Source organism: Orbicella faveolata, unplaced genomic scaffold (assembly GCF_042242905.1).
Source record: "Orbicella faveolata isolate gen_17 unplaced genomic scaffold, um_ofav_v1 contig_25, whole genome shotgun sequence".
Classification (NCBI taxonomy): Eukaryota; Metazoa; Cnidaria; class Anthozoa; order Scleractinia; family Merulinidae; genus Orbicella; species Orbicella faveolata.
In genome coordinates, this window is record NW_028301553.1 from 5,888,018 (window position 1) to 5,912,098 (window position 24,081).

The 24,081-nt window shown below is 38.3% G+C and overlaps 1 protein-coding gene across 1 annotated transcript; it reads right to left on the reverse strand.

The window, feature by feature from the left end:
- Window positions 1–746: 746 nt before the first annotated feature.
- LOC110059850 (beta-arrestin-1-like) lies at window positions 747–17,871 on the reverse strand. Its single transcript, XM_089293652.1, has 19 exons — window positions 17,497–17,871; window positions 17,162–17,192; window positions 14,312–14,372; window positions 13,545–13,592; window positions 12,790–12,817; window positions 12,378–12,435; window positions 10,951–11,061; window positions 10,008–10,067; window positions 9,196–9,263; window positions 8,244–8,304; window positions 7,274–7,354; window positions 6,546–6,630; window positions 5,259–5,331; window positions 4,280–4,355; window positions 3,750–3,817; window positions 3,052–3,135; window positions 2,132–2,241; window positions 1,912–1,969; window positions 747–1,643 (listed from the first exon to the last, which is right to left on the reverse strand). The coding sequence occupies exons 1-19, from the start codon at window positions 17,529–17,531 to the stop codon at window positions 1,547–1,549; spliced, it is 1,293 nt and encodes a 430-aa protein (XP_089149778.1). The 5' UTR covers window positions 17,532–17,871; the 3' UTR covers window positions 747–1,546.
- Window positions 17,872–24,081: the final 6,210 nt, after the last annotated feature.

Consider the following 24,081-nt stretch of genomic DNA (forward strand, 5'->3'; position numbering starts at 1 on the left):
TGACAAGGAATATTTCCCACAACTGCGGTAACTTTTTACAAAATAGAACAACCATTGCACCCCCTCCCCCGAGATCCAATCTGCACCCCCCCCCCCCCCCCACTATTTGTGGCTCGTTAAATGCTTAATACTTCGTGTAAAAAACTTAAAGTGCATTTTTCTCAAAAGTTTAATTTTGTACTGACTGACTTCGCGCCAACATTTATACTTTACAAGGTTTTAAAGTAGAATTTCTGAAACTTGAGATCATCAAAGACCAATAGTGTCGTGATGATATAAACCAAAACAATCGTAACATTCTAAGGTCTGTCACGTGACATGAGATGATTTGTCCACTGGGTGTGGTAAAAAATAAGGTTATTTCCAAATAAAGCTGTAAAAAGCACTGAAAATAAGAGTTAACTGTCAAAACTTAGGTTCATATCACAGAACAAAACAGAAACTTACATGATATGCTTATTTGACAGTCAATTCTTGTTTTGTGAAAGAGCAGGAAGTGTTGGCGTCAATACTATAAAACACTACTTCAAAAGGCCGTGGCTGGTTTCCATAGCAACCATTTTGAGTAAAACTCTAGAAATTTAATTTCTCTTCTTGAGTGCAATAGCACACAATTGATCTTTCTTCACCATATTTAAACAAACTTTTTGGTCCATATTGAGGGTACCATACCACCTTAAGCCATGAAACATGAAACAATTTTGTGTGTGTGTTTTCTTAGTGGAACCACCACTTAGAGATACCTCTCCAGTAACACTCTTTATTACTGTAACATAACATCACTAAAAGGACCACTTAATTCTGCCCAAAAGTCAAAGTTCTAGATCAGAAATTTCAACTGTACTTGGAGTTAACAGACTTTGTTTCACGGTTAAGACATTCCTAATCACTAGTTGTAAAAGAAACGACAAGACAGGTCAATCACTCTTGGAGGCAAAAGTGCTTTGATAGTTTTGTAATACATCTAAATTATAGTCTTAACATGAAGTAATGGTCTGAATCCATCCGGGTACACAATGCAAGAGACCTGGAAGCGAAGGCTCTCGTTCCCAAGCCCCAGCCTTGATTAGTGGCCGCATGGTGACCTAACATAGTGACACAATCAGAGGGCTCAAAGAGGACCTCCTGATTAAGGCTTTCATTCCCAAACTCAAAACATCGATTCTCCTTACTGGTTGCTATACAATTCCTTTAATAATAGTCGTGAGAATTTGGTAATACATAAAGTCAACATTGTCTAGTTTGGAATTTGTTCAATTCGCATCTTCCCCCTGTTGCTAACTATTAGTATTATAAGAACTTAGACTTTGGTTAACTACGCAAGTTTTATAGAGTGAAACCAAAACAAGTCAACCATAAGGTAATATTTTCAGGTCCGGAGAACATACTGCGCCAAAGGAGTATGATTTTCGAAGAGCTGTCTCCATGGTAATTATCAAGAGTCTATTTTTAGGTCTAAGACATGTGGTATTCAGATATCCCTCTGTTGTCACAGCGTTCTAGCCTCTCCCTCCCCTCCCACGCGAAGTTTCGTGTTGTAAATGTGTCAGGCGTCTGCGCTTCCGAGATGTTCTGACTCCTTGAGCCTGAGGCGAGCAAAATCTTCAAAGATTAAATCATCGTCTTCATTCTTACCAGGTCCACTGAAATGAAATAAGAAATGCCAGCATTACTACCTTATAAAAAGAGAAGATGAAGGGTTGAGGGTTCATCCCCCATATAGGCATTATTCCCCGGGTAATCCCTTTCAAGTTCCCAGTTCTCCCGCGGATAATAGGAAGTTAAAGAAAACCACGACGGCAATGAGGAAGTCGGTAAACAAAAGATTTAATGAGCAAACCACTGATGAGCGATTCCACTGTAATAACTGAGAGACAAGAACATCAAGAGTTTTTGTTTGCTCATACTCACTCGGTATCAAAGTCGATTAAGTTGTGATCCACAGCAGGTTCTTCAGATGAAGCAGCCACTAAAATAAAATCACATACACGGTGAAAAAACGTGCTACGATGTAAGCAAGCGAAAGTAACAATGAACGAATTGTGCTCAGTCCTAAAGAGCGAACACCTCTCTAGTCAAGACAGTGAGAGGAAAAAAGTTTGGTCGACCCCTCCCTCTCCGAGTATCGTACCTGCTGCTTCCTCTGTGGGCACGTTCTGTTGTGGTACTGGAGTGGGGGGCGGCGTCTCCTCGGGAGGCTTGGGGTGACTTAGCGTGAAAGGTAATTCCAGGGTGACATCACTATAAGAAAAGAACGTTTGATCAGCAATTTGTCAGAAAAGAACGTTTGATCAAAGAAATGTCAGAGAAGAACGTTTGGTCAAAGTATTGACCAAAAAAAAACGTTTGATCGACAAATTGTTAGAAAAACACGTCTGATCAACAAATTGTCAGAAAAGAACGTCTGATCAACAAATTGTCGGAAAAGAACGTTTGATCAACAAATTGTCAGAGAAGAACGTTTGACCAAAAATCTGTTTAAAAGGAATGTTTAATCGACAATTGTCCGTCGAAAAGAGCGTTTGATCAACAAACTGCCAGAAAAGTACATTTGATCAGTTAACCGTTAAAAAAAAAAAATCGAGAGACTGAGATTTCACTGCATAGTGTATACGGTTCATATGTCTTCGATAGTATCACTTGAAAATTAAACACTACAAAGATCACGAAAAATTCGACAACTTTGAAGATATGAAACGATTAACATGGGCAATATATGTATCTACATATAAAATAACTTCTCCTAACTTCGAAGACAATTCAAGTTCCAACCCGTTGTGAACATCACCCAGAGGCTTTTCTTAGTTCAGTGGTAGCGAAAACTTGGACTGACTGCAGTCCGTTGTAATCTCGTTTAACTTTGCAGGTCCATTTTTTTTCTTCGAGTTCCCCTGCAGTTAAAAACTGTTACTATGATATTTTAGCTACAACGATGACCAGCTGACCATTGTAGAGATTCCTTAACATTGCAACTTACCCTTTATGACACTCACAGAAATCAAACAGGTATATGCCCGTAAAAGGATTACTTAAATATATTGCGTTTCTTACCCTCCGTATTGCACTATAACTCGCACTTTGACTTTATACTGTACTATAATTCCAAGATTTTCTTTAGACGTGCTTTCATCCATTCTACAACAGAGAGAAATAAAGTCATTAACATTGTATATAAGCAATAAAATACGGTTTATCTTCTCGCGAGACAAAAGCGACTTTCTCAAGAACATGAGTATTGCTATAATACAAACAAACCAACTTTAACCATGCTTTGTTCTTTTGTAAAGCACTTCAGGAGTGGAAGTGAGCACTCAAGAAGTACAAAACCAACTCGCATATGGTTCGTGTTCTGCTGCACAGTCCGTGTGCACTCACTCCACTTCTCTTAACACTGTTTCAAGGCTTTCCCATTTGTTTAAAACCACCAGCAATCCAGCTTACACTGTACACAAGACAAACGCCAGGTAGGAAGAAACAGCAAAAAAACAATACTACAGATAAAAATCACAGTGGTGTATTTTTCCGTTTCACTTTTCTCTAAACTTGCACTAAAGACATGATTGATCATCGCAATTATATACACAGTTTAAGCAGCTGTGAAATTAAAGCATGAAAAAATTCAGGCTTGTACAGACCTGAATTCAAGCCTGATGTTTTTTTCAGGCTTTAATTTCACAGCTGTGTATATAACTGCGATGATCAATCATGTTCAAATATATGATCTTTCATATATTCACTTGTAAACTTACATTGTTGAAGAGGCTAAATTGGTATCCTCGTGTTTTAGTTTTCCGTCCAGTGCTAAACCTCTTTTCTCCTTGAAACGTGCATAAAAAAGAAACAGTTGAGAAGACTGCCGTATACAACTGCAATAACTGTCAAGTAATAACATAGATAAAGGTAAAGTCTGCACACGAGCCAAGAGGCCCATCAGGCCGGAGCTTATCCCAGTTTCTGTAGCATGAAGCAACTAAGAGTGTTTCTACTCCCCCCCTGGATGGGACGCTAGTCCATCGCAGGGTTACCCCCCAACATTAAGTTCCCAGTTACCCAGTTATACAACTGGGTGGAGAGAGGCACCTGAAACTCCGGACCTTCTGGAACGGAAATTCCCGGTCAAAAATTTTCGAAAATTTGTGTCTACCTCCCGAGGTTGTCGTCGTTTTCCGGAAATTCAGGAAAAATGCTGTTCAACTCGCCACTGGAAATTTCTGGAATTCCGGAATTTTTGTTCGAATGGAGAGAGAGCCCCTAGACGAAACGAAAAAACTGACTATACCCTGTTATTTGCCAGAAGTGGTGTGAGGCGATATACTTTTGATAACCTTCCACTCGGTGTAACTGGAAATCCATCTCTGTAGGAAGTACAAACAATAAAAAACTGTCATTAGCATCCTGCTCAAATTTATTCGCCATCATCTCATCTCATCTCATGTTATGACTGCATTTACTTCTAATACAACTTCACCTTTCAGTTTACATTTCTTTTCAACATAAGTCCTACTCATCACTAGTTCGACTCATTGTACTCGCTTACGTGTTTGGCAACTTAATTTTGTTCTTTCTTTTTCTTGTGACTTGATGTATTGTTTATAACAATGCCCGCCTCGATTAGTCTACATGTACGCTAAACGCGGGTAGTGTAAGTTGTAACTTGATTTTGATTTGAATAAATAGGTAAAAAACAGGTAAAGTCTGCATACGAGCCAAGCGGCTCATCAGACCGGAGCTTATCCCGGTTTCTGTAACATAAAGCGACTAGGAGTATTTCTACTCCCCCCCCCCGCCCCCCCCCCCCCCACCCCGGATGGATAGTAGGCCATCGCGGGGTTACCCACAGCATTAAGTTCGCCGGTACCCATTTATACACCTGAGTGGAGAGAAGCACTGTGAGAGTTAAGTGTCTTACCCAAGAACATAACGCAATGTCCTCGGCCAGGGCTCGAACCCGGACCACTTGATCCTGAGACGAGCGCACTAACCATGAGGCCATCGCTAAGAGTTCTTACGCGTGATCTGCACATGTGAAAAATCCGAAGGGTGAAAACGACAACAAACTGAGTCATCCAAGAAGTCTACAAACTAAAATGCTTAGCGTCCGCTTTAGGCTTAATTTCTGACATCGTGCAAAGGAACCTTTCAAGCGTCAACATGCGCGTAAGCCTCGCGCAATTTTTTTCTTATTTCAAGTCAAGCGCCAAGCTTTCTTTTAACAGATGAAGACATCCAACGTTTTTCAACTGGTATCAGGTACTTACTCTGATTCTAGCGAAGCCACAGGACACTTGTACTGCGCAGTTGAAAACAGGCAGATGTCTGCAAACTGTCTTACTGAAAAAGACAAAACTCGAATTCAGCTCTAAACTATGAGTAGTCCCTCTTTCGCGTAGTCCGTCGAGCGAGACCGCAAATAAACCGCGAGGAGAAAATCCTGAGGTCGAGAAGCGCGCGAATTTTTCGCCCCCAGGATCTCGCGCGGCCATTTTCTTTCGCGTCACGCTCGACGGATTGAGCGATAGAGGGACTACTATAGTATGATTAAGCTCCGGAATTACGTGATTCAACACGAATAACACAAGACTGGGGAAATGTCCTATTTCATAAATTCAAGGTTTCTAAGGAAAACGTTGGGCTGTAAAGCACTTGTTAACCTCATCTTTCCACTTGAAGTTGTTAAACGCAAAGTAATGGACCTTTTAACCGGTGCCACGCTTTTCCGTTTTTTTCATTCAAAACAAAAAATAAACTGCACCGATTGATTATTATGCTGAATTTAGTAAGTATGTGAATTTAGTAAGTACGTGAAGTTTCAATCGAATCCGTTGCAAACTGATAACAATATGGGACACCTTACTTGCCACTTTTTTACACAGAAATGTATGCCAGGGGTCAATACTTGCACCCCCCCCCCCCAGCCCCCCTTCCCCACCCGGCATACATGTACATTTTCTTGTAAGTTTGGGGTCCTACATTTTTATGAGTTTGCAACTGATTTTTCCAAAACGTCCTAGATTTACTAAATTCGGCTTGATAAATTGAACTGGCTTTTCGTTTATTTGAAAAATACGAAAAATTGTTGATCTTGCGAGACATCGGTAACCGAAGGTCCACTGCTGTAGCAGGTCAATGAAGCCCACGTTGACTTTGCTCCAACGCCGGAAGGACTAACGCCCAAAACATCCTATCGCTACCTTGCTACGACGGTCAACTTCCCTTTATGAACTTCAAGTTAATTTTAAAATGACTACATGTAGATAAATCGTTATCACCTCTTACTCAAAATAAACCCTTCACACCTAAAGAGTAGTTACAATGCAATGCAATGCAATGCAATACAATACAATACTTTATTTAGACACGTCACGTCTAAGAGCTGTACAAGATCGTTCGAAATACGTACGCGTATTCCTAAAATACAAAGATTTACGTGATTTACAAGTTATAAAATCTAAAACATTAAAAATTTTCCGTCATCTGATACACACCAATTAACTATTAACTAAACGTCACGACTTGTGATTCGTAGTAGTTTTTACTTCACTTACTTGTGACTTTTATTTTCTTGCATGTCTTGGAAGAGCCATTTTCGATACGCACATTAACTCCTATCTCCTCTCCGTGATAATACATCTGTCAGCAGTTTAAAATATGTAAATATACACGTATCAAGCTAGGCACTTCAACTCTGTACAACTGCACAAGAACCCGAGACCTAATTGAAACCCGGGATGTGAAACTGCTGTTATTGGAGAAAGATGGTTATCTCTTTGTAAAGTCCTGGGCACAAATTTTCCTTACGGGATATTTTTCTCCAGTTTTAGGGCTTATTGTTAATCAACGAGCGATTCCGAGAAGAGAATAGCATAACAGGACATAACAGTGGTACAGAAATGACAGGGCACAGAGTGACGGATATACCACATGCTGACTTAACATGCTAACAGGGTCTGTCAGCGATGCTTTGCTAGCTTGCTTAATACTCTTTTCCAGGCGCAAAAGGTGAATCAACTTAAGCTTTGAAAGTTCAAGGGAGCCCTAAAAACACCATCCTCATTCATAGAAATGACTTTTACAATCATTAAATGTTAAAATTCAGAAATTCTGTTAAAAAATATAGAGATTAGAGCTAGAGATTAAATTTGGCCTCTGCAAATTACATCACGTTGTGCACAATTTCGTGTTTCAATCATCCTGGAAGAAGGGTGAAACGAATAATTTATAATTTGCACGGTACTAGACTTGGCTACATGTAACTTCAAGGCAAGCATCTCACCTCTTTGTCTAGCGAAGCTTCAATGTGGAGCTTGTGAGCACCAAACATGAATTCTTTGTCCGTCTCGGCCCAGGGTTGTTGCTAAGGAAAGAAAGGTTGCTGTCAGAAAATTGGATTGAGTTAGCTTTCATATGATCACACACAGTGCCATTCTCCATCAGCACTGCTGATGCCTGCAAAGAGTGTGACAGGGAAGGGAAGGCGGGGGGTGGGGTGAACACATTGGAGAAGCTTAACGACAATGTTAAGCTTCTCCAATGTTAGTGTCTTTGACTAAAAGATGTTCATATCTTTAGGCTGGGATGATATTCTACCGCTGACAACAAGATGAATCATTGACTGTAACCACTTCAATCAGTTTTTGTTCCTGAAATCTTCTGCTCAATACGATAAAATTAGAAAGAGACCGCACTATAGTATTTCATACATCTACAGGTGTGTATTTCACAAGTCTACATTATTTAATATGTAGTAAAAGCAGAACAGTTAAGTCGAGGCAGTAAACAACAAAAAGAAATGTCCTTCAATAAAGCTGTCAAAAATTTCTTTAGTTCTACCATTCTTTACATGGTATAAAATCTGCACACCTACATACACTCATACATGCAGGCTTTAAGCCAGATTGGTGTCCAAGCATCCTGTGGAAGGCCACTTTATAAAATTTTTTGTTTTTATTTTTCATATGTTGCCTTATAAATTGCTCATTAAAAATTATGCTCCCTCATCATAGGCCTGCAACGCGTGCAGAGAGCTAGATTATAATGCTCTCTGCACGCATTGCAGGCCTATGATGAGGGAGCATAATTTTGAGCACGCCCTATAGGGCAGTTTGGATGCCAACTTTTCAAATCCTGGCTAAAAGCCTGCATGTGCCCGTACATGTACACGAAGCTTTGTAGCTTTGAAAACTATCGAACTATCATTTAAAATAAAGGTTGATTGATTTATTTATTGAGCCAACAACACTCACCTTTGGCAAAGGGCGTTCAGGTGCATAGGTAATCTTTCTGATAGCGAGCCTTACAGTGTCACTAAAAAGAACAGTAAACAAATTTTTCAAAGACTTTTTAAGTAAAGTCGGTGTAAACCTTGTGTAGATTCCCACTCTTAGGAATAAGAGTTTAATTAAATACAGTGTAAACATGAAATTTAGAACCATGGATCAAAAATACCATTCAGACTAATCACCTGTGAAACAATTAAGACCTTTTAGTCCACAACAAACAATGCTCACTCTTTGATTCAATGTATGAAAATTTCTACGATAAATCTTCTAAAAACATAAGTTTGAAATTTTCTTTGTTTTTAACCTCCCATAAACGACCCCTTGACAGATAATAGAGTGGAAATTGGATATGGTGTTATCACATTCCTGGATAGTACAAGAGACAGAAATTTCTCAATGAGAGGTACCGTATTGTTTCTCAAAATTGACTACTCATAATTGTGAATAACACATTTAAAACATTGGGTAAGTCTCTGCAGTTTCCATACACTAATGAGGCAAAATTTTGACCCAATAAGGTCTAAGCTCTCGTACATGTAAGCAACCACCTCCCCTAAGTGACCACATAGGCTTGAAATTTTGGGTGGTCGCTCACAGGAGGTTTGACTGTAGAATTTCACAAAGATCTTGTGAAAATAATTTATATTACCTGTACACCAAAACAGACATTTTGAGGCTTAACACCCTAAGAGGCACCAAAACTGTTTTTTTTTAACCCCTAAAAGATATGGTGAGCACTCCCGTCCTGTTGATATGGGAGTCCCCCCCCCCCCCCCCCTTTCTCCTCCTTGGAAGATCGCTACTTTCAAGATTGGTGAATAATAACACCAAAATACTATCATAACTGTCTGAGCATTAATATTGAGGGTTGCTGCTTTTAGAACATTTTGTTATGTTAATGAAGTACAGTAGTTACCTTTTTCGAGGTTTTTCTTCCATTGACTCACTGACATATGTTTTTAGTTCATAATCTACTCCACAAGGCTACAGAACAAAGAAATGTGATCATTTAATTGATATGCAAAATAATGGGCTGAACTAACAGTAAGGATCAATACTGAAATTTGAAAAGAAAAAGGTAATGTCTGTACCCCTTCCCCTGGAAGGGATGCTAGTTCATCACAGCTGGTTACAGCTAAGCAGTTTGACCACCCTGCAGTGCTGGTGTTTTAGCTCAGCAAGTACTGGAGATTTAGTTTGCACCCCAGTTTTCCTGCTTAGAGCCAAAAAAACATAGAGGGTTGGGGTAAAAGAACATAATTACAGACTCTCCCCTACTCCCAAGGTTGCTTTTTTCCACTCGCCAAATCCAAGGTAACGTTTGCTAATTCACAGTCATGAAATACACAAGTCTGTGTCTGCAGGTTACATTTTGTCAACTGACCAAACAATATGGTGGCAGGGAAAGTTTAGCATCACATGTAGGGGGATAGGGTTGTAATAATAGTGCAGCCATCAAATTTACATGACAGTAAGCTCTGGCCATGAGGCCCACCCTCTTCATAACAAATAAACTTTTAATGCTTAACAAATAATCAAATCCAAATTTTTCCTTTACCACTCTAGTCAAGAGGGTAAATTTACAACAAAACAGCCAATGCTAATTCTTTAGAATGAGATTTTCTGTTGCTCCACCAAATCTCAACCTTGCCCAGCTCCTGATCATAACTAGAATTACCCTTCCATTAGTAATGATTTGTGCGGTAAAAAACAATTATTGTACCATACCTTGCCAGTGTCCCCTGGAGCTGGCTGCAAAGTAACTGATGAAGGAGAAAATGGGGGTAACTGAAAGAAAAAACAACTTCAATTTATTCATATTTTTCACATTTTGAGACTTGCCACAATCCCAACCTTGAGGTTACTGTGTTCTCTACTGCTTGAGCATATCCCAGTTGCCACACCATGAACTAGCCAGGAGTGTTAGTTTTTCTACTCTTCCTGGAATCAGATGCTGGTCAATAACAGCAGGGTTGCAACCCACTGGAACAAAAAACATCCTTGATTTTTCCCTGGCTTTTTACTGATTGTAAAGCAATTTTCACTGACCATGTAGGATGATTATTCTTGCCATGAATTGACAAAAACAAGGATGGCTCAGATAATTTTAAAAGCAAAATTGCCTGGTCTACATGAAAACATCTAATAAAATAATTTTAAAAAATAAAAATTCCCTGACTTTTTCTGACTTTGAACAGGAATTTAGAAATTCCCTGACTTGATACAAAACTCCTTGACTTTTCCCTGACCTTGAATAAAACCTTATTTTCCCTGCCTTTTCTTGACCATGACAACCCTGAACAGTCCTGCACTCCCCTGGCCCTTCCTGCCAACCATTTTAGCAGGTTGCCTGCTGACATTTCAAAATGGCTTAGTCTGGAGTCAACATGCTAAACCTAAGCCCGCATCACATTCGCCACCACTCTGACCCTCTCCCCTGTAAGGTTACATGTAAATGTAGAAATCAGTGCTTCCCCTTCCTCAGGGCAAGGAATGGCCTACACACCTATTACCCCCTACCCCCGAGTTACTCATTCCCCCTCCCATCCCACCCTGACCTACCCACACAACAATATGGACATGCCAAGACATGCCAGTTGTCAAACACGTTTTTCAGATTTTAAGTGCATTGCTCAGATATGTAAAAGCTTTTATTTATAAAGAGTCATACCTCAAATTTGAAAGGATATGCATTAGCCCCAAGCTTTTTTCGCAGTCTTTCTTGAAGCCTCGTGAGCTGTACCTCGTCCTCTGGTTTTGGTGGATAAACTTGGGCAGTCGCCTGTCGGGATATAATTAAACACATTATCACTAAATGCACAAGGTACATTGAACGTAAGTAACAGTCTTATTTGTTGATTATCTGGTGATTTTATATTTCCTATTCATTGAAACACTTTCTTTATATTGCGGCTGGCTCTTTTTGAATGTGTTCATTACAACAGAGATTTTGTTATACTGTCTGGCACAAGGTTTAAGGTTCCACTGTCAAACTATGATGTGCACAACAAAGAGTTGTGGCAAACTCAATTACAATGTAGCAAGTTTGCTATTGAAAGTATTAAGTAAAGTGAGGTTCCACAAAATATGCACCCCCCTCCACTGAGGGAATTGGGAACACTGGAGAGGTGTGGTGGAGGGTGGGGACCAAAGGCACACGCCTTTTTCAACAAATATAAGTCCAAGCGTTGTTGCAAGAATTTGACAGGCTTTCAAGACAAAAAGTGGTAAGTAGAAATGATGTGTAAGAAATAAAGATAGAATGGGGTGAAGTCTGAAAAAATAATTTAAGGAAGGTTATGAGGCATTGAAGAATAAGCCTAAACAGATCAGAATTAAATGATTTTTTTGTGGTCACCACATACAAGAGTCCACAAGAGTCCTCATGGGCCTGATGAGGATGTGTGAGTGACCACATACAGATCCACAAAACTGTTTTAAAAAATACAGTATCTTCATGTAGAGATATTGAAATGGCTCTGTGCATTTGTATGTGATTGTCAACAAGATTGTCAATAAATAAAATCCCACATGTGCAACTACAATTTTCACTCACTGCATCCATAAAAATAATTTAACTTATGCCTACAGTACTTCAAGATCACTTGCACCCAAATCACAAGTACAGGTACAGGTACAGGAGGCATTAAAGATCCTAAGAAATGTAAGCTCGCGCATTAAACTGTTTTCTTAGGTCAGCACTTGCCATCTCCTTCTGTCTACAGTTATATGTGCTTGTTCGTAGAAAATTAGAGTAAGGCATTTAAGGGCAACTGACCTGATAAATTTGCACTTGATAAATGTTAAGTGACAGTGACAAGGAATGTGATCTCTTAAAAACAATTTGTTCATATACATGTACATTGACAATAGTCTACAGTAAGTTGTTAGGGGTTTCATTAACGTTTTCAGCAGGAGGGTAACTGGTTTTCACAGACAGGCAACACTATTAGAACCAAAAGTTCTTCTTTGTAAGAAAAACTTTCTGCTAGACGGTCAAACCAGCCAGGCAAATGTCCTCACAGCCAGTCACTTTGCCTGGTGCCTGGCCCTTAATGAAACCCTGAGTAGTAGAAGCAAAGAAGATTATCAACAAACCAGAAATAGATCTTTTCTGAATGTAAGGCCAAGGACATCCAAATCTTCACGTCCATATCTACCGATAATAACATAAAAATGACACAAGTCCAATTAAAATTGAAGACTGAACACTCTAGGACAAAAATAACTGGACTATCCTCCTCTAAGTAGCAAACAATGAAACAATATATATAATACTCTAATTTCACAACCCCAAGTTTCATAGTTGTATAGACTCAAAGAGGCATAAAAACTGATCCTCATTAACTTACAAATTTCTAACACGACTGCTACATGTACATGCATGCACAATCTACTTGTACATAGAAAATAATGATTATAGCAAATATATGGCTGGCCACAACAATTAATTTATCATAAAGAGCTGAAAGGGTAATTTGTAATTGTTCAATAGATACACATTTCTTACCTAAATGCTGCCAGGACATGTGCAAATACTGAAATAATAATTAAAAACATCTTCTTTATTTCAATGTGAAGATTTTTACCAGTTACGTATTTTTTCATATAAAAGCTATTTTTCTACTCGTAACCTACAGTCAGCTGAGTCATTTTGGAGGGGTTTTTTGTGAACCCAAGGGCAAGTAAACATTAAAATGAGTAGGAGTACAGAAAAGCAGAGATATTATACACAATCGAAAATGTAGACCAAACAAAATCATTATTTAAGAAATAGAAAACATGTACCATGTTTCTGTCCAGTTGTAGAAACACGAGTGGAAGTTTGGGAGAACAAGAAATGTTGTTTTCTAATATCTAATGTTAAGATTTCCAAGAAATGCCACTTGAGCAGTATCCTTTAGTGATAAAGGTTGTCCCAAAAATTCTTGAGCAACAATTATGACAATGTTTTTTCTGGTCTTGGAATGTACTGATTCATGGCAAGTAATTTATTTCTATTTTACTTTAATTATTTTTTATTGGCTTCCCAGTACTCTGTTCAAGCCCCCAAAATCACAATGTGTTTTTTTTTTACTTTGCCAGCAAAATTCAATGTTCTCACAAAAATAGTGCTCCCTTTGCAACCACATGTCCCTTTTGCCAGCGGTAAGACTCACTTGTGCATAGTTAGGTTACAAGAAGGGCTTGACAGCTATCAATTCCATTGGCCTGCACAAACAGCAGGTAATTCTGCACTGTACATGTATTTGAAACATCTTTTACCTTTCTTCCCATCTTTGACATAATCAGGCTCTATCAACACAACACCATCTACAAAAGTAAGAGAAAAAATGTCTTTCAGCCTGTCCATATTAAATCTCTATTTAAAGAGATGAAATACCTACTAGGCACTATATACATGTAAGCATGTACCTGTCTAACAACTTATTACATGACGATCATGGTAGAAAATTAAATAAAGCAGTTCAAAATGCTTGTTAAAACACGTGTTTCCAAATATTTACCTTACAGGCACAGAAGTCACTGAACAAACAACAAACATCCTCTTTATTACCCTTTTTTCATAAATTAATACAGAAATATATAAAATATTGCTAAAAATAAGGGTTCTGGCAACCCGAAATAACCACTAGGTGAAAAATGCCGGGTTGCCAGTTTACAAATTGGTTAGTCAAATTTTAGCTGGACACACATACAAAATATAATATACACCAGAAAGTAAAGAAGAAAAGAAGCTGAAATTGCACGTATAATCTATTACCTTAAATAAAAAACTGACAAAGCATAATGAGTTTAAAGTTACCAACGGAATTAATGTTAAAACTAAAAAGCTATTAATTATCAATATAGATGTAACTAAGCCTTACAAATGCTTTGGCTTCTAGCCGGTGCTAAAATTGTGCCTGCATCCAATTTAACTATAACTCCCTGTAGCAAAGCATTCTGAATGCTGACTAAAGTACATTGTAAAATTTACATAAGATTTATGGCCTACTTGGGAAGAAAGTCATTGAGAACGCATAACTTACCCACAGGGTCAATGTGGTCAATGTGATCCACAAAATCGCGCTTTCCCAAATAGGTGGTAATCTACGAAGAAATCAGTTTACAAGTGTGTAACTGCCACAAGAGCTCTTAAGCCAACTCAAAGCTTAATATATACTGCCTGCATGCCAGGCATATGTTCACAGAATTATTTATTAAATGTTACAGTGACAATAACTACAGTTTGGAATTTTTGAAAATTATAAGTTATAGTAAGTACTGCTGATGAGAGGTGTCTTGCAAGAGCCTGAGATTCTTAAAGTTGCGTTAAGTTTGATTTTTTTTTTAAGTTTGATGATGTTGGGCTGACCAAATAATGCACTAAGTACAACATCATGCCCCCTAATCTTCAATTTGTTGATTAATCAGTAATACATGGTCAAAGCATTGTTATTATCCAAATTTACAGGATGCTGACCACTACAAATTGTTCACCATCACTCAAAATCCTGAAGAGAATTAATGGAAGTTATGATTATGGTACTGTAATACATGCAGTTCATCTAGTGCTCATCTTGTCTTCATGTTTCCAAACAAATACAGTATGTTAATGAAGACATGAAGATAAGTATCAATAACTTCCATGCTTCAGTAAGTTTGTAGTATATTTACATGTAAGTGTCGACTATCCTCTTGGCGTAATTTTTATAAAAATACAATTACCTGGTACTAAGATTTTGGGAGGACAAAACTTGACAGTTGTTGAATATAAAGAGGAAAATTTGCAAGTTAATTAACACCTCATTCAAACATTTTATTTTATGCATCAGAAGGATATCTGCATGGCTAGCTAACAATTTCCTGCCAGTAATAACTTCTGTTATTGCGTTTCCTGTGTGTCCCAGCCAGAAACAATCAATATCAAAAGGTTATTCATCCAAAAAAATACTATTTGGTCTGCTAAAAAAAACTTCAGCAGAAATAGTAAAATTGCGATAGTCTGACGTTTCGATGTTTCTAACATCATTTTAGGCAAGAGTGAATTTTTTCTCACTTATTTAAATTCTTATGTGACATTTTCACTGGACTTGCCTTGAAAATGTCAGAAACATCAAAACTTCAGACTACTGTAAATAATTATTTACAAAAATACTGGAAATTAAGTGTCTTTTACAAGCACATTACAAGCCTTTTGGGCACGCATAAGAATTCTGAAAATGTCCCTTCAAGTGTTCAAACTCAATAAGTACAAAAACAAGCTGATTAAATATTCACTGGGAAAAGTACTTTCCACTTCTACAGAAAAAGGAAAAAGCTTGCCACACCCTGTGTCCTTTTTCTTACTCAGCGTACAGAAAATTTCATGTACCGGTACATGTACCCTAAATTTTTAAAATTGATCTTGACATTTTTTCCAGTAGTGCATATCACTTAACCAAAATCCTGGTTTTTTTTTTTGTTGGAAAACGAAATTGCAAGAGAATTTTTTCAGAATCAGTGGTAAGAGAAACATGAAGTCTACATTAGAAGTTGGTTCCTATATTCATTTCCTGTAGTGCCATAAAGTGACTAGAAGTATTTCTACTCCCCCTGAATGGGATACTCAGTCCATCGATGGCAATTAGGGCTCAAAGCCGCACTGCCCAATATAATTTAACAGTTAGCCTAACTATTAGACCACACAGCTTCCCTCATGTTCTAGACCTGACGTCGGTCAATAGAATTTTAGGTAGTCATTTCCACCTATTGAGTATAAAATAACAAAAAGGTGCTTTTTATTTAATGATTCCTCTCGGTTCTTGTCTTGCACTAAACAGTTTATATCACATTGACTGATTATTCAAAAATATATAAATACATATTGCGATGGTAAGCTTCCCCACATGTTCAGTGCATTTGGAAAATCCCTTAGTATACATCAGTTTTCTTCCCGAACATTGGGTTTTTTCTACAAATGGTACCTCTGTCTTTTTTCTACTTAAGAAAATTATGATTTTGAGGTTTCTTTCGATTTTGTAAGTACATGTACTTGAAACTTTGTATATATATTGCAAGTCATGATAAAATTCACACCAGCCTTTCCATGGTGTATTTAATCTTTGTGTCAACTTCCCTCCAGCTCAATCTCGAAATTTCGTTTCCTTTGCATATTCTGAAGACCTTGTTTGATCTTAATTTTAAAAATCTACGAGGCATGGAAGTCAAATACCGTTGTTATTACTTAGAGAAAAAACAAAGTGACATTGACAAACATAATAATTCTTCAAATCCGGACATTTTCAGTGCAAGAAATTCTTCCGAAACCTCACTTTCAAATTATAATAATTCTCATAGAGCTTAAATGGCAATTCCTAACACAGAACATCTGCAAAAACAATTTCATAACTGAAATTATTTTTCCTAGACAATTCCACAACTTATTTCCACATGTAATTTATTTAATCTTCCTTGTTTTACATTTGATGTATACACAACTTTATTAAGCCAAGAAGAAAATCATAGAAGATACAAACATATACATAATCCTTCGAATGCTATTCGATGATTTACGACTTTTGGGCTTAAACGAAACCTCAAACATCAGAATCTATTAAGTTGCTCCCGGTGTTCAACCCAAATAACAACATGGAGCGAAAGAAAAACTGAGTTAGAGGGAGATCTTTATGCCTACACACCATAAGCGTGAAGATTCGAGCCAAAAGACAACAATATTGAAGCTTTAAATCTTAACATAATAGGGTTTTTAACGAAGCTAAAAATTGTAAACAGCTAACCTGCATAGCAAATTTAATACAATCGCCGAGAAAATATTGGTCTTGAATTGTAATATTTTAAAATTCTGTCTTTCTTATAATTAAGTTTCGATCAGCTAAAGCAAAGCGGATGACACCTACCTTTCCATTAGGAGACGTCTTTTTGAAGACGCTAAAAAAGAAAGAGAGGAAATTACGCCCGAATTTAGCATAGGTAAAGCATAATTTAACTAATTCTATGCTCACAAGCTGACGTTGAGTGAAGTATTCGTTGTTGTTATCACTTTCTCCCATATTGTACAGTTAAAATAAATCTTGCACGCATACTGCATTAAAAGAACCTTAGCAAATGACAATGAGTGATTGTGAACGGCTGTAATTTTGCAATGTCAAACGAAACTGAATGTGGAACAAGGCCACATCAGTAAGTCTGCGATGAAAACAAACACACACCATAATTTGCAAATCCCTCTTACCGTGTCCCCGCTTTTTTCGAGTCACTGTTCTCCATATTAGAAACAAGCAGGTACGACCATGAAGCGACGATAGAGCAGCGATCGTAAACGCGTTTGAAGACGAAAGGCTGATCTGCCAGCTGAAAATTCAGCTCCAAGTTTGACTGTACACAATTCTCCACTCCCCGTACGATTCTCTTTCAGCTGGGAGGACCGCGATTTTCAGCGCGCCAGGAAAAATCACCGAAGAATCACTGAAGAGTGACTGATAGGCGAGAAAAGGCTGCAAAACAGTCCTTCCACATCGGTGTGAATTGAAAATTAGAATGCACAAATACTTCTCACTATTCCTAGCAGCTTCAATTTGATTTAGCGCACCCTTTAGGGCTAGCTGAAGCATGCGCAATGGTTGGGGGAAGTGTTTTGTGACGTCACAAGAGTCAATTCTTCGATAACAGAGCGAAACAGGTGTATTGGCAGACTGGTTAGGTTTTCGTGAATAATTTAAAACTTACTTCTTCCTCTTTAAATCGACGGCAATACGTTCGGCATATCGCTTACCAAAATGCGCTAGCATCCCAGGGCTTACGATAAGTAGCCAAATTACGCTCTCTATATGGGATCATTTTACAGATAGGCTTCCACTGAGACGAAAATTGTGTGCACTAGATAAGAAAAACCCACGGTTGTAAGAAGCAGTGTACAGTGCAATTTTAATTATCCATGGCCTGCAGTCGTTTGAACATTATTATATCGGCGACTTTTGAACCTAGTCAAAATTATTTCCACTGGACATCCTGGGCGAAAAGGGGCTTTTGCGTCAAGAAATTTTACCGAGGCCATCAACCGCAAATTAAGCAAGATACTCTTCTTACAGACGTTTCAGATGATGTACTTATCGCATCGAGATCTTGTTGCCGCAAGCACGTAAACGTTAAACAGAGCATTTATTTAATGAAAAAGTGTTATCCTCTAGGGTTGCTATTACACCATTAATGTTATCCAGCTTCCACTTTATTCTTCGCTGTAAGTGCTTTTAGAGTCAAATGCATGCAGTTTCTTTCGCCTGCCCGATCAGTTTCAAGCAAATTAAATTAACATATCTAGATGAAGAGAAAACGTTTTCTATTTTCACAGCTTTGATCGAACTTTTTACATCTTATTTCGGTAAAACCATTTTCTGGCCATAAAGGCAGGTGAATTGAACCCAGAGGCCGTTCACCGTTAAAGTTTTTTAATGAAGCTCAAAAGGTTGTTCTATGTTGTTGTTCCGTGAATTGTATGTAGCACCTTGATTAATTGATGTCTTGTTAGACCGTATTGGGTATAGCAATATATCAGCTTTAATTTACATTTGTGACTTATCTATGGTTATTCAGCCAAGTTTTAACATAAGATTAATTTATGGGTGATACTCTAAGACTTTTGGCGAGTTGAGTCTTTCTGGCAGTATCGACATGATTCCCAATTCAAATTGACTAGGTTTTCCGATTGATTACGAAACTTATTCTTTGTTTGGCATTGAAAAAGGATGTTTTTAAGTTGAGGCGATCGGAGCTATAAATAGTCAGGACGTTGCGTGGAAACTTCAAACGAAAAGAAAATATTAAATCGATCAACGTCTTGAAACTGCTTTGCAGTATTGTCAAGTCTAGATGGGCAACCATCCAAGACCTAAAGGAAATGTAAACGACGCGACTTCAAGTTGTTGCAGGGAAAAAATTAAATATACATAGCAGGGCTTAATTGGAAGCGCATAAAGGCAAACTAGCGATTGAAAGAAAAACACAGATGTCTGAAACTCATTGACAAATGGAAATTCTCATTAAGAATTCATATGAAAAGAGGTATACGGTACACACGCTTGAAAGCTCTTCCGAAGACGTAAATGGCCAATGACGAAATAACATTTTTATGTCATATAATTATCAAAATCGTTTATGGCAATGAAGAGCTTGGAGGGAATTGCCAACGAGCTGCTTTCAGACAGTGTAGAAATTGCGTGAATGGTAGCCAAAAACAGCAAACGTGGGCATGCAAGATTTTTGTCTTTATTTACCTTAGAGAAGAGCGAAATGTCAATTGTCTGTGAACATATTTATCTCGCTGATTAGAAGCCCATCTATACTGAAAAAATAGGGAAGAAAAAGAAGTGATTTGGGTGTTTGATAATTTCTTTTTCACTCCTATTTAGAGTTTATTTTTTTACAGTTTACTAGCATGGCTTAAAATTTTCCATATATACTCGACTACGTATAATTGTCGACCCAATTTACAGACAGAGGCACTCCGTTCAGTCAGCAGACACTTAAGTGAAAATGTAATTAAAGTAGGAAATATAAAAAAGATATGGAAATCTGGAATAGGAACTTCATACATTTATGCAACAGATGATTTTTTTTAATGAGGAAATTTTAGACTGCATCGGAATATTTTTTAGTGCAAAATTTAAAAGGAAAGGAAACGGCGGCCGGGAATATATAAGTTTGTCTAATTTTTTCCCTTCAGCGGCATAAGTGCCTGTCGGTCTTTTTAATGGGCTCATGATATTTTATTATTAATATTATTATTATTATTATTAATATTATTATTATTTTATAGGCCTTACTTTTGTGTTTTTCGAAATTGTGGCAGATAGATTAATAAATGAAGACACCTTGGAGCGAAGAAATTTTGTGAAATTCTGTTTTGTTCTCATTGAATTGACAATAATCATTCATTTTCACTGAAATAACCTATTTCGAAGTCGTCATATGGTTGCTATCGTTCAATTGGTTTGAGGGCTCTTCAATGGTTTTCTATGCCACTCCAAAATAACCGCTTTTTTCAGTAGGTTATAAATTATCTTTCTGTGCGTATACCGCATCGTTTTATGACTAAACCTAAAGCTACATACAACAGGACATGTTCGAAAAAGTGACTCACAGTGGTCTAAAAAAACCGAGTGCGTGTCTTTCTTGAAAGGCGACCACAAGAAACAGTTTTGGTTTTAAATGCGACAAAGAAGTCTTGGTGATTCATTTTCGTGAGGAGTTTGTCCACATTGTACTAGTATTCCATTTCCACTCGCAAACCGCAATCAGCCATATTCATTTCTTGACAAGCTCTCCTCTTGGCACTCAGCTACGAGATAAGATCACTGTTTTCGAGTTTCCTCTGATGTGGGTGTGTTTTAGAGTTATCTCAGTGCCTCGACATTTAATACAATATGCTGAAAACGGACGACAGTTAGACTCATTTAAAATGTATGTTATGATATAAAGCCGGGCATTAGGATTCCGAATTGCATTGTGACCACTCATAGGACCAAATATGGTCATCATTTTACGCACCATTCGAATGCTCCGCACCGAGCCCCCAGGCTAAAGCATTTACCGCCCACACAGCCACCAATAAAGGGCAGAAGACTTACTTAGTCACCCTCCCTCATTGCTTAAAATTGATAACAATTACCAAGTGGTTCCTGCTCGCGTAAAATTTCTAATGACACCCGTCGACACGCAAACCGTTTCCAGGCCTTTATTTGTACTGGGCGCTCGTTCATGAAAAGTAGAAAACGCCCAGGGACTAAATGAAATAAATTACAATATTTAGAGGGCAAGCCACATCAGCCTTAGCTGGTTTTCATGCGGGTCTGACTCTATCAAATTGGAATTTGGAGATGTTGGTTTTTGTGGAGGGAGGAAAACTGGAGAACCCGGAGTATACCCTCGGAGCAAGGCGAGAACCAGCAACAAACTCGACCCACATATGGCACCGTGCCGGAACGAACCCAGGCCACATTGGTGGAAGGCGAGCACGCTAGTTCACCACTGCGCCATCCCAGCTCCCACAAATTTGACACTGGATCTCACTTTCATCCAGGTTTCCCATCAAGACCTTGGCCTCGTTTTGAAAATGAGGCTGAAGGAGACCCAGTGTAACATCTTTTCATTAGGAGCAAATAAACTCCCTACGTGTCGTCTGCTGAATATATGACTCGAAATGATTATGTATAAACATCACACACTTTTCACATCAGTTTAACAAAGCTAGATTGGAAATGCTCACGGAGATCGAAAGATTAGTGAAAAATTAAAAGCGTGAATCAATTAATCAGAAGTGAGATGCTTTTGAGTCTCAGTGACGCCCAGAGTTGTTCCCATGGCAACAGTAAAACAGTCCAACTTACTTCTTTTGACCAGTAAGGAAAACGCTCGTGGCAAAATAAACATTTTTACAGTTGCAGTTAATGCCGTGGTCTCGTTTAGATCTTGTTGTTAGTTACTAGACAGGATTACTCGATAAAAAATGTTTTGAGTACAGCAAGAAGTAGGAAAACTTACAAAACACAGCTCTAGTTCAAAATGTTCACTTCTTTTATCAAATGAAGAATAGCAAGTCCACTCCACGAATTATTTTGTATTAAAACACTGTTATGTGCTGTTATAATATATCAAAGTATTACAACAACATATAACAGCCTTTAAAATACAAACAGCGGAAGGATTTTATTTTTGTCCTGTAAACAAATGGCAGGTCAAGAGATAAGATAAAATTGTCTTATCTCTATACAATTCTTGACAGACCCAGAGTTGATTAAATGAGAACAAGGGCGGAAAGGGAGGAGAGGGGGGGTGGGGTTGAGTGAAGATTGGCCCTTACTGGCTCGGAAAGGAGGGGGCGGAGATGGCTGGGTTGCTTCTTGATCTTTGTAATCCGTAATTTCTTTCAAGTTATTTTAGACACGGTACTCAGTTCTTCCCGGTTATTGTTACCAAGAGATTTGCGGGGATGTTTTGATGAAATGAATGTGAGGCCGCTCTGGAAGTCGTCGTAAGCAAAACTGGCGATTTCAATCGAGACACTCCTGGGGTTTCTGTGAACTTAAAATAACTTGAGAATGAAGGAATAAGCTTAAGGTCTATATGGGATATTATTAAATGGCTTGTGTTTGTAACCGATGTATAACGCGCGCTCTGATTGGCTAATTCTGGGGGCATTATGCTCTCGTAATGTCTACGGACCAATTACCGGCCTGCAAAAGCAAAGCAAAAAGCCATATCGCTCCATACGACAAGGTCTCAGTTCGAGATTTTCCAGTGAAGACCTCACTCTCGGTTAATAAGTAGTTATTATTATATGACTTGCGTTTGTCGATATATAACGCGCGCTTGGATTGGCTAATACTAGAGCATTATTCTCCTGTACCTGTCCGTAATGCCCAGGGGGCGATTATGGCCCTGCAAAAACCCAAGCAAATAGCCATATAATAAACTACTTATTAACCTCGCACGTTCAGTCTTTACGTGAAAATCTCAAACCTCGGCCTTGCCGTACTGACCTCGCTATCGCACGGTCTATACGGCAAGGTCTCGGTCTGACATTTTCACGTAAAGACCTCGCTCTTGGTTAATTTAATATTATCTTACCCTTTATCTTCTCTTGCTTTTCACTTAATGAGGTCAAAAAGTTATTTACGCTTATATTGCACATGTTCCATCGGATGGGAGGACGCCTGAGTGTGTTGATAAAAGCTAAGAAAAGATAATGAATGAGTCCTGGTCAATTGTGACGAGTCGTTTTAAAACTCGCTTGGCGTTTAACGAATGATGTAATTTCCGCCCGTTTTTAGAAATCCTACATCCTCCTCCTCCTTAGTTCTCCGGCATTCTTTTCATAAAGATGTTGTGGAACGAGGGCTCACAAAACACAGCTGCAATTTGAGTCCAGAGAAGTCTGGAAACCAAATTATAACGGGAAGTCGGACATTTGTAAGGGCGGGGAATTCCCCGTTGGCGTTGCGGAAGATCTCAACGCACGTCAACCGCAAAATGTAGCAGCACGTCATTTTAACGAAGCTAACTATTCTATCTAGAAAATGCTTAAGGTAGTCGCACTGCAGGCCCCACTATAACGGCCACTTGCATGTCTCCAGCGGCTACGACGGCCATGATTTTCAATCGACAACTGCCAGTTCCTTTTCCCACACAGTTGAAAAAAGTTTAAACTTGAAGAAGTTGCAGCGAACATTAGCTGGGTCGACATACTGTCAGCTGATTTTAATCTGATTTGTTTTTATTGAATTTTCTTTGAGGAATAATGAACGAGGAACAAACACTTAACGTGGGATATTATCGCAGGCTGAAAGTTATGCTGAGATTGAGAGCAATTAAATTCTTATTATTCGTCTATACCGACAGTTACCTGTTTCTAAACAGTGTACTTCGAGTGGAGTCAGTATGAGCCAAACCGAGGCGCTTGCCTCGGTCATTTTTTTTTTTGGGTGATCCCAGGTTTCTGTTTAAATGTTGTCATGCATGATAAACATCCTAAGTATTAAATGTCTAGGAAGAGAATTTAACCATGGATATTGCCTCAATCATTTTTTTTTTCTCACTACGGCCCTGCATAGAGTGGAATCTGCAAGAATGTAATAATGTTCGTGTTTCTTGTAAACGCCAACGAGAAAGATTGCCAGTCTTCGAGAACAGCTTCAAAATAGCGAGTCTTCTTCGTCTTACTTAAAATGCACGAGTACTGTGGTCGATAATTTTATTTGTCGAGTTGATATTGAGAATACCCAAGTACAATCCCTGGTAATTTGAGTCTTGTTTCCCTGACAAA

What these genes read in the sequence shown, in the direction of transcription:
- LOC110059850 (XM_089293652.1), bottom strand. Translation starts at nt 17,531, where the DNA reads ATGGAGAACAGTGACTCGAAAAAAGCGGGGACACG. An exon ending in CAAGAAAATAAAAGTCACAA is followed by an intron (nt 5,332 to 6,545) that starts GTAAGTGAAGTA and finishes TGTCTTTTTCAG; the next exon opens with TAAGACAGTTTGCAGACATC. An exon ending in CACTTCTGGCAAATAACAGG is followed by an intron (nt 3,818 to 4,279) that starts GTATAGTCAGTT and finishes GCACGTTTCAAG; the next exon opens with GAGAAAAGAGGTTTAGCACT.